Source organism: Coregonus clupeaformis, chromosome 13 (assembly GCF_020615455.1).
Source record: "Coregonus clupeaformis isolate EN_2021a chromosome 13, ASM2061545v1, whole genome shotgun sequence".
Taxonomy (NCBI): domain Eukaryota; kingdom Metazoa; phylum Chordata; class Actinopteri; order Salmoniformes; family Salmonidae; genus Coregonus; species Coregonus clupeaformis.
The window spans coordinates 20,535,317-20,548,139 of record NC_059204.1 but is presented as its reverse complement, the minus strand read 5'-3'; the positions used below and the strand labels follow the sequence as shown (position 1 = coordinate 20,548,139).

Sequence of the window (12,823 nt, the reverse complement as noted above, 5' to 3'; positions counted from 1 at the left end):
TGGGGCAACAAAATATGACAGAGGAGAAGCTGCGTCTATCAAACTATAGTTGACAAACAAATGGCCTACCAAATGTAGGAAATTATAATATTGCCTAACAAATGTCGGAAATTATAAGCAGAAAATGTTTAAGTGGGAGAACTTGCACAATTGGTGGCTGACTAAATACTTTTTTTCCCCACTGTATTTTCGATCTTCAAATTCAGGTATTACAACTTTCTAAAAATAGTAAAATGTATCATGACACAATGGCATCCTCCAGAACTCCCGTGTGGTGTTGCCACCACAGGTCATCCTCTAAGAGAGAGATCAGAGGTATTTAACTTTTATTTAAATGTCAATCGCATGATAGACAAAGTACTATTCTATTCTTTCTCTGTAGTGCAAAAGGTCTGCCATAGGACAGCCACAGAATCAACCACCACTAGCTGCCCAGGAGGCTTTCAGCCAGAGGACACACCATTTAAGAGGAAAAGAGCATCAGAGGACTCTGACAGTTTCCTCACCTCTAAGGTCACCTGTAAAAGGAGCAGGGAGTCCAGTCCTTCAAGAAGCCCAGGCTGCTGCCAGAAAAATAGGAAGTACAGTATGAGGAGGAGAACAGTGGCATTCCCAGTGTGCTATTCCCAAGTGTACCTTTATTTTTTTAAACTAGGCAAGTCAGTTGAGAACTAATTCATATTTACAATGACGGCCTACAAAAAGGCAAAAGGCCTCCTGCGGGGACGGGGGCTGGGATTAAAAATAAAAATATAGGACAAAACACACATCATGACAAGAGAGACACCACAACACTACATAAAGAGAGACCTAAGACAACACAGCATGGCAGCAACACATGACAACAACATGGTAGCAACACAACAATTATGTCTCTGTAATCTAGCATGGGTAGGATGTCATCTGAATCAGGGTCCATTTGGCAGCTGGGGTAAAAGAGGAGTGATTACGATAGAGGAAACCAAGTCTAGATTTAACCTTAGCCTGCAGCTTGGATATGTGTGGAGAGAAGGACAGTGTACCATCTAGCCATACTCCCAAGTACTTGTATGAGGTGACAACCTCAAGCCCTAAACAAAGGAGATGATTGTGGACTACAGGAAAAAAAAGAGGACTGAGCACGCCCCCATTCTCATCGACGGGGCTGTAGTGGAACAGGTTGAGAGCTTCAAGTTCCTTGGTGTCCACATCACCAACGAACTATCATGGTCCAAACACACCAAGACAGTCGTGAAGAGGGCACGACAAAGCCTATTCCCCCTCAGGAGACTGAAAAGATTTGGCATGGGTCCTCAGATCCTCAAAAAATTATACAGCTGCACCATCGAGAGCATCCTGACTGGTTGCATCACTGCCTGGTAAGGCAACTGCTTGGCCTCCGACCGCAAGGCACTACAGAGGGTAGTGCGTACGGCCCAGTACATCACTGTGGCCAAGCTTCCTGCCATCCAGGACCTCTATACCAGGCGGTGTCAGAGGAAGGCCCTCAAAATTGTCAAAGACTCCAGCCACCCTAGTCATAGACTGTTCTCTCTGCTACCGCACGGCAAGCGGTACCGGAGTGCCAAGTCTAGGTCCAAAAGACTTCTCAACAGCTTCTACCCCCAAGCCATAAGACTCCTGAACAGCTAATCATGGCTACCCGGACTATTTGCACTGCCCCCCCCACCCCATCCTTTTTACGCTGCTGCTACTCTGTTAATTATTTATGCATAGTCACTTTAACTCTACCCACATGTACATATTACCTCAACTACCTCAACTAGCCGGTGCCCCCGCACATTGACTCTGCAACGGTACCCCCCGTATATATAGCCTCCCTACTGTTACTTTATTTTACTTCTGCTCTTTTTTTCTCAACACTTTTTTTGTTGTTGTTTTATTTTTACTTTTTTTGTTAAAAATAAATGCACTGTTGGTTAAGGGCTGTAAGTAAGCATTTCACTGTAATGTCTGCACCTGTTGTATTCGGCGCATGTGACCAATAAAATGTGATTTGATTTGATTTAAACCATCAGAGGTAGTAATCACACCGGTGGGGAGAGGGGCATTCTTCTTACTGAACCACATGACCTTTGTTTTGGAGGAGTTCAGAACAAGGTTAAGGGCAGAGAAAGCTTGTTGGACACTAAGAAAGCTTTGTTGTAGAGCTTTTAACACAAAATCCGGGGAGAGGCCAGTTGAGTACAATACTGTATCATCTGCATATAAACGGATGAAAGAGCTTCCTACTGCCTGAGCTATGTTGTTGATGTAAATTGAGAAGAGCGTGGGGTACTCCCTTGGTGACAGGCAGTGGCTGAGACAGCAGATGTTCTGACTTTATACACTGCACTCTTAGAGAGGTAGTTAGCAAACCAGGCCAAATACCCCTCAGAGATACCAATACTCCTTAGCCGGCACACAAGAATAGAAGGGTCTACCGTATCAAAAGCTTTGGCCAAGTCAATAAAAATAGCAGCACAACATTGCTTAGAATCAAGGGCAATGGTGACATAATTTAGGACCTTTTAAGTTTGTAGTGACACATCCATAACCTTAGCGGAAACAAGATTGCATACAAGAGAGAATACTATAGACATCAAGAAAGCCAGTCAGTTGATTATTGACACGTTTTTCCAACACTTTTGATAAACAGGGGAAAATAGAAATTGGCCTATTAAAGTTAGGATCAGCTTGATCCCCCCCTTTAAATAAAGGGCGCACCACAAGCAGTGGGAACCTCCCTAGAGAGGAGAGACAGTTTAAAAAGGTCAGCGATAGGCTCGGCGATGATAGGGGTTGTAACCTTAAAGAAGAAAGGATCTAAACCATCTGACCCAGATGTTTTTTTGGGGCTAAGTTTAAGGACCTCTATTTGCACATCAGACTGTGACCGCCTGCAGGGAGAAACTTTGTAGCGGGGCAGGGGTAAAAGAGGGAGGAGCATCGGGGCTAGTCGCATTAGAAGGGCTGGGAGATGAGGAAATGTTGGATGGGCAAGGAGGCATGGCTGAGTCAACTAGGAATCCTGACTTAATGAAGTGGTGATTAAAGAGCTCAGCCATGTGCTTCTTGTCAGTAACAACCACATCATCAACATTAAGGGACATGGGCAGCTGTGAGGAGGAGGGTTTATTCTCCAGGTCTTTAACCGTTTTCCAGAACTTCTTGGGGTTAGACCCACAGAGAGAGAACTGCTCCTTAAAGTAACTAACTTTGGCCTTCCGGATAGCCTGAGTGCACTTATTTTTCATTTGCCTGAATGAGAGCCAGTCAGCCCTGAGTATGCGTGTGCCGAGCCTTTCGCCAAATGGAATTCTTGAGGTGGAGTAACTCTGCCAGATCATGGTCGAACCAGGGACTGAACCTGTTTTTAATTAAAACTTTATGGGGGTGTGTTTGTTAACAATACCACTGAAAATATCAAACAATAAGGTCCAACAATTTCCTTAGATGTGGCTATTCTACACGCAACAGCTCACAGCCTTCAGTCTCCCGGAAGAGGACCTGGGATGGGAATCAGCCAGCGGCCTGGGAAACTCAGTCTGAAGAGACACAGGGTCCAGTGAGGACAGTGACTGGTCTCAAATATAGTCAACCAATCTCAACTTAACTTGTGCATTTGTTTTGTTTATGGTTGCATTTATTGTTTGTGTTGTTCCAAATACAACCAACCATGGGCCACATATGGTGAATTTATTGCAGTATTATTTTACTTATTGAAATTGGAAAGAAAACATATTTTCATTATCTTCATGTCCTTGTTTCTTATAATTTTAGATGGGATTTGATTATTGCTACATATAAAAATGACTTACCAAGTTATTTAAGAAAAGTAATCGCTCAGTTTAAGCCCCCCAAAAAACTATACAACCCATAATTCAAATATAAAAACATTTTTATTTTCAGCAAAAGATATCATACAATTCCAGTTTAGTTGTACACCGTGTGTTAAATACCTAAATACACTTTTACAGTCATTGACAGTAGAAAACAAATATTGGATATTTATGAGATACAAAATGTACACATCAAAATTGCACAAACATGTACACAGCATTTTGCAAATTACCAACAATGGTCTTAAAAGTTGCACTATGCAGAAATTGCTCCACCATTTCATGGTTGCTAAAACTCTAATAGTTTGCCTAATTTCAGTTTGTGTGACAAAATAAGTTAGTATAGTGTAGAATCATTGTCCCATAACCAAACATAGTTGATTCAGCTGTTTGAAGATGGTGTACAAAACCGAACGTAAAAGACGCAAAAACTAAACTTAACAGGAAGCATAGAAATAGCGCACATCAGATCTACCGCTTCTTAGACTTGCTTTCAAGTAGAATGAGTTATAGATCTATGTGAATTTGGTCTGGTCGCCCAAAAAGTTACATATTGCCACTTTAAAAAAGGTCCAATGCAGCTGTTTTATCTCAATATCGAATCATTTCTGGCTAACAATTGAGTAGCTTACTGTGATTGTTTTGAATTCAAATGGTGAAAAATAAAAATAGCTTCTTGGCAAAGAGCAATTTTTCAGGCAAGAATTTTGCTAAGACTGTCTGGGAGTGGTCTGAGTGAGAGGCCCAATTGGACAATTGGCCTAATGAAACCTGAAAACTAGGTTATTGGCAGAGCGGTTTGAAACTCTGTTATTGATCTATTAACTTGTACCGCCTGATGATGTCGCCAGGCAGGGCAAAACTCCATCCCTCCAAAACAGGCTGAAATTTCAGGCAGTCTTTTCAAATAGCTCTTACACTAAATGGGAATTATCATTTTCACAGTATTATTCCAACCTCTGGAAATATATATAAAACACAGGAAAATCACATTTATCTGCACTGGGCCTATAGACATCAAGTTTAATTTAAAAAATAAGTATTGTCTTCACATTTTTAGCTGAATATTTAATTCAAAACACAAGATCATGAAACAAATTTGCACTGTATAAAATGTTTAAAACCACAATTTAAAAAAAGGTTTCACCACCTCCAACCCAAGTTATAAATCATATGACAATCAAATGCCTTTTACATGTGCAATGGACAGGGTCAATGTACTGCAAATATCCTTGTTCCAAACAGAACAATAAAATGCTATGGATTTGGGGGATCTTACCACCTTTGAAAGATGATTATTATGTCCACAGGTAAAACAACCCTGTTTATATTCCCTCAGAAACAAACATAACTTTACTACAAACTTCAATGCTTGAACATAAACATGTTTTCGACCCATCATTCTAGCATTGTGAGAGCTGTGAGCACATTGGGAGTCATGGACCTAGCCGTGGAGCATTTGAAAGAGAATATCAAACAAGAGAAAAAGGACTAAATCAAAATCCAATGGAAATGGTCACATTTTTGACCATAGAGTTTTCCGCAGTGCTGGTTTGATTGAATTCCAGTCTTAGTTCTATGATGGTAATTTAAACTGTGTTAAGGATTTTACCATTTACACCTACAATATTAGTGTAAAAGATGAGACAATCTGCTTAAATTACAACTTAGTGTAAAAGATGAGACAATCTGCTTAAATTACAACAATTATGCTTACAATAATTCTGTAAGCATAATTGTGAAATGTATTTAGCTGGAATAATTGGAAAATGAATATTTTGTCTTGGAAAAAGTTGCAGCGTAAGTGTAAAACACAAAGACAAGGATAAATGACCAAAAACTAATAAAATTGAACAAGTCCATTTTTATCATAATATTTAAAAGCTTTGGTCTTCCATACATGCTGCTTACTTGCCGGGATAAAACTAAACATTTTTGGAAAGGGAAACCAATGGAAGTAACCAACTTGGGATTCCCCAGCCAGTCCTAGCTACATTTCAGTTTTATAAGGAGAAAGAACATAGTGTTCCATGACTGTGCAACAAAGATGCTGCCCAATCAAAGCCTCATTGTGCAGCATCTCATACTAATGTGCCACATGGATCTTTCCTTATGGAATTCCCTTTATGTTAATTTGATTTATATCGATTTCTGAAAGGGATAGGATGAGAGTTGGACTGATGAAGGGTGTGATCATTGCATCATGCATATCACATCCGGCTTTGCCTTAAGGTGACGATGTTTCGCCCTAATAACTTTTTCTGCTGCAGACAAACACCTAAGGCTAAACACGCACTCTGCCTTGGAATTATTTCGCAGGAAAAGAGAGAGACTGGAACAGACTGGAACATAACTATACAGCAGGCAATGTAAGCAGTCTTTCTGAACATCCAGGTCAAAACTTAATTGCATTTGATATACAAACAATATTCATTGGCTAAGCAAAGACAAAAAACTGAAAGAAAACAAGAAATGCTAAGTACTCATAATAACGCTAAAAAACCTAAACCCAAAACAAGAACAGGAAACCAATATTAAATCAATGCTTGAATGTTCATTGTAGACCTTGAAAAACTATTGGGTCTGTTGATCATAACAACAAATTGGCATGTTGGTGACATGCCACAAACATAAAGAGGGTCTTTTCAGGGAAGCTGTTAACTTTTAAAGGCAGGAGAACAGATAGTTGTTTGCTAGTCTCTTCAGCTATACACTGACATTACAAATACATTTCTGTTGTAGAACCCTGTCCATTGTTAAGAGCCAGTGTCACCTCAGATCCCTCTCTCTCTCCACCATCTCAGTCAGTCTGAGGCAGTGTAGGAGGAGGATGACTGGAATAGGGCACCAGGCCAGGCCGAGTCAGACCAGGCCGTATTTACTCCTGCTCTCTTCCAGCAAGGCACTAAGATTTTCATTCAAGTTTATCATTGCAAGTGCTTCATGCACTTAAACCACCTATAATACCCTTCACCAACCCTCCTCCTGGGCAAACCAGTCTATAGTCACTCCTGATGTGTTTGAGAAGCCAGCATGGTCTGTCTACTGTTTCAGTGCTGCTGACCTCAGTGTGTTTCATGATGAGGTCATTCCAGAGGCTGCTGGGGTTCATCCCAGAAGGCAGCGGGAGCCTCTGTTCAGGTGATGGGACAGTAGTTAGAGTCCTTACAGTTCCCTCTATGGACAAATCATCTGGCAGAAGATCTTTGTATCCATCACTGGATTCAAATCACAGTCCTTCGATTAGATAAGTGCTGAGACAAAGTGCTGCTACTAAAGTATTATTCATTCAGATCTAAAAAAATACACGTCCTAAAAGATGAGGGCCTTTTCTTACCCCTCTCATTTGGACTTTTGATCAACGCTATAGAGAGGAAACCAAGAAAGAGAAAATGCTAGCCAAGTGCATAACAAGAAAACAAAAACAAGAATCAACACAAGGTGCTTTTCAGAGTGGTTGGTTCTGGATGGCTTCACAGAGTGTCAGTTTGGGTTTGGCTCAGCTGGAGTCTCAGGGGGGGCTGTCAGCGCAGGGGCGGCACATGAGGGGAATGGAGGGAAAGTGACTGAGCAAGAGGCGCACTCATGCAGGGTGATGGAGACGGACGTATGGGCAGTGTCGTCTGAGAGAGGCACGGAGAAGCAGAAGTGAGATGGACCACCGCCAGAATGACCGTGCTGTGACAGACCTAATCCCCCTAACGCAGGAAGACACCGTCACCGCTCCGTATCGAGAGACCAGTCTGTCAACCACAGAGAAAGAGCCTCTCAGGCGCCAACCCTTCTCCATCTCCCAATAACTAATGCATCTAGACTGGCTTGCCCATGCTAATGCTACCCCCCCGTCCCCCCTTCACTTCCTTTCCCCCTAGACAACAGCCCACTTCTGTCTTAGTGAAAAAACACAGTTCCAGAGTGAGTGGAATTCAGGTTCAGTCTCAGTGCTGACCACTACTGGTGTCAGTTGCTATTGCGGTTGAACGTCTCCAGGACGGTGGTGTTGGTCTTCTCAAACACCCACTGCTGGCTGGGGATGCTGGGGTCACACGTGTTCATGAACACCTTCCTCTCTGTGGGGTTGCTGTCGATACAGCTGTTACTGATGGGGTGGTATAAACTTTTATCCTACAGAGATGAGGGAGAGAAAAGAGGAGAGAGATGATAATGATATATTTAGTTATAGTACATTTAAATAAAAATATTTTCTAAAAAGGTCATTTAATATCAAAATATTTATTTTGCTGCATGGAAAACAAGGATTTTTTTTCTTCTTCTAACTGGGTACACAGCTTTAAGGGATACTTTGTGATTTTGGCAATGAAGCCCTTTATCTACTTCCCCAGAGTCAGATGAACTAATGGATACAATTTGTATGTCTCTGCTTCCTGTATGAAGGAAGTTAGAGGTAGTTTTGTGAGCCAATGCTAACTAGCGTTAGCTCAATGAATGAAAGACTATGGTAACAACTAGCATGCTAGCTGTTACCATAGACTTCCAGTCATTGCGCCAACTCTAGTTAGCAATTGCGCAAACGCTAGTTGGCAACTTCCTTCAAACTACACGCAGAGACATAAAAATGGTATCCATGAGTTCATCTGATTCTGGGGAAGTAGATAAAGGGCTTCATTGCCAAAATCCCGAAGTATCCCTTTAACAGCTGAATGTCATGTTTTTTATCTAAGAAAAAACTGCCTTAGCAAGCAGCCTGTGACATTTTATCAGAAGGAAAAGGAAATACAAAGGATCAAAAATACATCTCAAAGACTGCTGCTTGGCTGGAGCAAAGAAGTGCATCACAACCAACTCACAAACTTGTATTTTTCATACATGAAAAAATGACGTGTGTGTGAGAAAGAGAGACCTTACCTTCCTGTAGCGCCACAGCTGGTTGCCCTTCATGCCGTGGCAGTCGTACAGGGTGACGGGGCTGTTGTGGGAGATTGCATCGAAGCAGACCTTTTTGGTGTGCATGGGGCCCCCCAACCGGATGTCCTCCCGCCAGCCAAACGTGAACACCTGGAGGGGGCAGAGACAACCTGGATCAGATCACCTCCAGAGATGGGCCTCCACCTCCAGCTCTCCTCTTGGAGCCAGTGTCACTCCTGGTCCTGAAGAACCACAGAGCAAGCTTTTGTTCTAGCTCAGTACTAACACCTGATTTAATTCATCATTAAGACTTTGTTAGTAATAAGCTGGAACAAAAGCCTGCACACCCTGTGAGTCTTCAGAACCAGGGTTGAAGAGAACCGTCCAAGGGAGATCACACATCGGTCTCCCCCAGGCATTTTCACTCATGGGGGATAGAATAGTTATTTGTAAAGGGGCTCCTCTGCTGTCACATTCAAAAGGCCCTGAGTTGGACTGCAGCCAGACAGAGTTCTTTGATTTGCACGGATGCTGTTTGTCATCCCAGCATTGAATACAAATTGCAACCATGACAGAGATTAAAATACAACAGCTCTTTAAATTACTATAATTAAACTGTCAAAGCAGTGTCAGAGCAGGCAACTTAGAAAATAATAAGAAAACATGGCCATCCATCAACGTTTGGTTATGAGCTCTGCTAAAACATATTTTGGATAACAAGGGGAATAAATGGGGCTCCATTAGAACAGTAGAGATTATGAAGTTGTGTGTGCACCAGTGTGTGTATGTGTGTGCGTGTGCGTGTAGTGCTTATGAAGGCAGAGCGCTGTCTGTACAGTACAAAATGAAGTTATCTGTATGCAAAACTACAGGAAAACTAGCGCTTTTCACGGCAGACAGATGTCTGTATTCAGTGGTGTGTACTAAGCTCCTCACCTGTCCATGGCTCCACCCGGCCTCACCCCGCCCCTTCAGACATGTCTCCAGGCGGACGGGCGACCCAGACGAAAAGTGTTTGCTCTCCATGCACATGTCACTGCCTGCATTGCGCAGCTAGAACACACACAGGGGCAGACAAACAGAGAAAGACAAAAATGCAGTCATCATTCAATACTAGTCACTGTATTAACCACTGACTAGGGCTGTCTGGATCTCTCAGAACTCTTGTCAGCTCTCTTCTTTAGTGAAAAAGTGAGTGATGAGTAATGACGAAGAGGATGCTGTGGCAGGAGCTTGGCCCTCTGATGGCTGAAGTGACAGTGACACACAGCTGTCATAGGCCAGACACTGTCTCTGTCTTTCTTGCTCTCTTTCTCTTCTAACTTTCTCTCCATCTGTCATCTCTCTCACTCTTATCTCTATCTCTTAACTTTCTCTTCTTCTAGCTGTTGTTGTCTCTCTCTAAAGACACTAATAGATGAGAATTGTACCTCTCCCCAGGCGGCAGCAGAGGGCTCCACAGGTGGGTAGTGCTTGGGTAGGTCCCAGGCCACCTCTGTCATGAACCACTTGAAGCTCTTACAGTTGAGGCTGTTCCTCAGGTCCTTCTGCACCGTCATGTCTCCTGCTGACAGGTGCCTGTACTCTGGCCTCCGCTGGTAGATGTACTCTGCATATTCATCCATCCATACCTCGGCCACTCGCTTCAGGTTCTGTACAGAGACCAAGGGAGAACAGAAGGAGTTAAAGCACTGTTGCTCCACAATGACTATAAATCAAATACAATTGTATTTGCCACATACATGTGTTTAGCAGATGTTATTGCGGGAGTAGCGAAATGCTTGTGCTTCTAGCTCGGACAGTGCAGTAATATCAAACAATTTCACAACATATACCCAACACACGCAAATGTAAGCAAGGAATGGAATTAAGAATACATACAGTGGGGAGAACAAATATTTGATACACTGCCGATTTTGCAGGTTTTCCTACTTACAAAGCATGTAGAGGTCTGTAATCTTTATCATAGGTACACTTCAACTGTGATTTTTAAGTAATTAATTTGCATTTTATTGCATGACATAAGTATTTGATACATCAGAAAAGCAGAAGTTAATATTTGGTACAGAAACCTTTCTTTGCAATTACAGAGATCATACGTTTCCTGTAGGTCTTGACCAGGATTGCACACACTGCAGCAGGGATTTTGGCCCACTCCTCCATACAGACCTTCTCCAGATCCTTCAGGTTTCGGGGCTGTCGCTGGGCAATACAGACCTTCAGCTCCCTCCAAATATTTTTTATTGGGTTCAGGTCTGGAGACTGGCTAGGCCACACCAGGACCTTGAGATGCTTCTTACGGAGCCACTCCTTATTTGCCCTGGCTGTGTGTTTCGGATCGTTGTCATGCTGGAAGACCCAGCCACGACCACCTTCAATGCTCTTACTGAGGGAAGGAGGTTGTTGGCCAAGATCTCGCGATACATGGCCCCATCCATCCTCTCCTCAATACGGTGCAGTCGTCCTGTCCCCTTTGCAGAAAAGCATCCCCAAATAATGTTTCCACCTCCATGCTTCACGGTTGGGATGGTGTTCTTGGGGTTGTACTCATCCTTCTTCTTCCTCCAAACACGGCGAGTGGAGTTTAGACCAAAAAGCTCTATTCTTGTCTCATCAGACCACATGACCTTCCCCCATTCCTCCTCTGGATCATCCAGATGGTCATTGGCAAACTTCAGACGGGCCTGGACATGCGCTGGCTTGAGCAGGGGGACCTTGCATGCGCTGCAGGATTTTTATCCATGACGGCGTAGTGTGTTACTAATGGTTTTCTTTGAGACTGTGGTCCCAGCTCTCTTCATGTCATGCAATAAAATGCAAATTAATTACATAAAAATCATACAATGTGATTTTCTGGATTTCTGTTTTAGATTCCGTCTCTCACAGTTGAAGTGTACCTATGATCAAAATTACAGACCTCTACATGCTTTGTAAGTAGGAAAACCTGCAAAATCGGCAGTGTATCAAATACTTGTTCTCCCCACTGTATATGGACAAGCAATGACAGAGCGGCATGGACTAAGATACAGTGGAATAGTATAGAATATAGTATATACATATGAGATGAGTAATGCAATATATGTAAACATTTTTAAAGTGACTAGTGTTCCATTTCTTAAAGTGGCAAGTGATTTCAATAGGCAGCAGCAGCCTCTAATGTGCTAGTGATGGCTATTAGAATATAGTATATACATATGAGATGAGTAATGCAATATATGTAAACATTTTTAAAGTGACTAGTGTTCCATTTCTTAAAGTGGCAAGTGATTTCAATAGGCAGCAGCAGCCTCTAATGTGCTAGTGATGGCTATTTAACAGTCTGATGGCCTTGAGATAGAAGCAGTTTTTCATTATCTCGCTCCCAGCTTTGATGCACCTGTACTGGATAATAGCGGGGTGAACAGGCAGTGGCTCGGGTGGTTGATGTCCTTGATGATCTTTTTGGCCTTCCTGTGACGTCGGGTGCTGTAAGTGTCCTGGAGGGCGGGTAGTTTGCCCCCGGTAATGCGTTCGGCAGACCACACCACCCTCTGGAGAGCCCAGCGGGCGGTGCAGTTGCCGTACCAGGCGGTGATACAGCCCTACAGGATGCTCTCAATTGTGCATCTGTAAAAGTTTGTGAGGGTTTTAGGTGCCAAGCCAAATTTCTTCAGCCTCCTGCGGTTGAAGAGGCTCTGTTGCGCCTTCTTCACCACACTGTCTGTGTGGGTGGACCATTTCAGTTTGTCAGTGATGTGTACGCCAAGGAACTTGAAGCTTTCCACCTTCTCCACTGCGGTCCCTTAGATGTGGATAGGGGGGTGCACCCTCTGCTGTTTCCTGAAGTCCACGGTTGTTCGCGCTTTCAGTTTTGCACGAATGCTGCCATCTATCCACGGTTTCTGGTTAGGGTAGGCTTTAATCATCACAGTGGGCACAACATCTCCTATACACTTCCTGATAAACTCAGTCACCGTTTCAGTGTATTCATCTAAATTATTTTCGCAAGCTACCCGGAACATATCCCAGTCCGCGTGATCAAAACAATCTTGAAGCGTGGATTCCGATTGGTCAGACCAGCGTTGAATAGTCCTTAGCACGGGTACTTCCTGTTTGAGTTTCTGCCTATAGGAAGGGAGGAGCAAAATGGAGTTGTG

At 43.0% G+C, this 12,823-nt stretch overlaps 1 protein-coding gene across 1 annotated transcript in view; it reads right to left on the bottom strand.

The window, feature by feature from the left end:
* Window positions 1-4,334: 4,334 nt before the first annotated feature.
* The window catches only part of LOC121579424 (polypeptide N-acetylgalactosaminyltransferase 10), a 118,053-nt gene continuing 109,564 nt past the window's right edge, over window positions 4,335-12,823 (bottom strand). The window contains exons 9-12 of the mRNA XM_041894009.1: window positions 10,118-10,339; window positions 9,624-9,740; window positions 8,688-8,837; window positions 4,335-7,946 (exon numbers count right to left, since the gene is read on the bottom strand). Coding sequence (XP_041749943.1) covers window positions 7,782-7,946; window positions 8,688-8,837; window positions 9,624-9,740; window positions 10,118-10,339 — 654 coding nt within the window. The 3' untranslated portion in view covers window positions 4,335-7,781. The remainder of the gene's footprint in view (window positions 7,947-8,687; window positions 8,838-9,623; window positions 9,741-10,117; window positions 10,340-12,823) is intronic.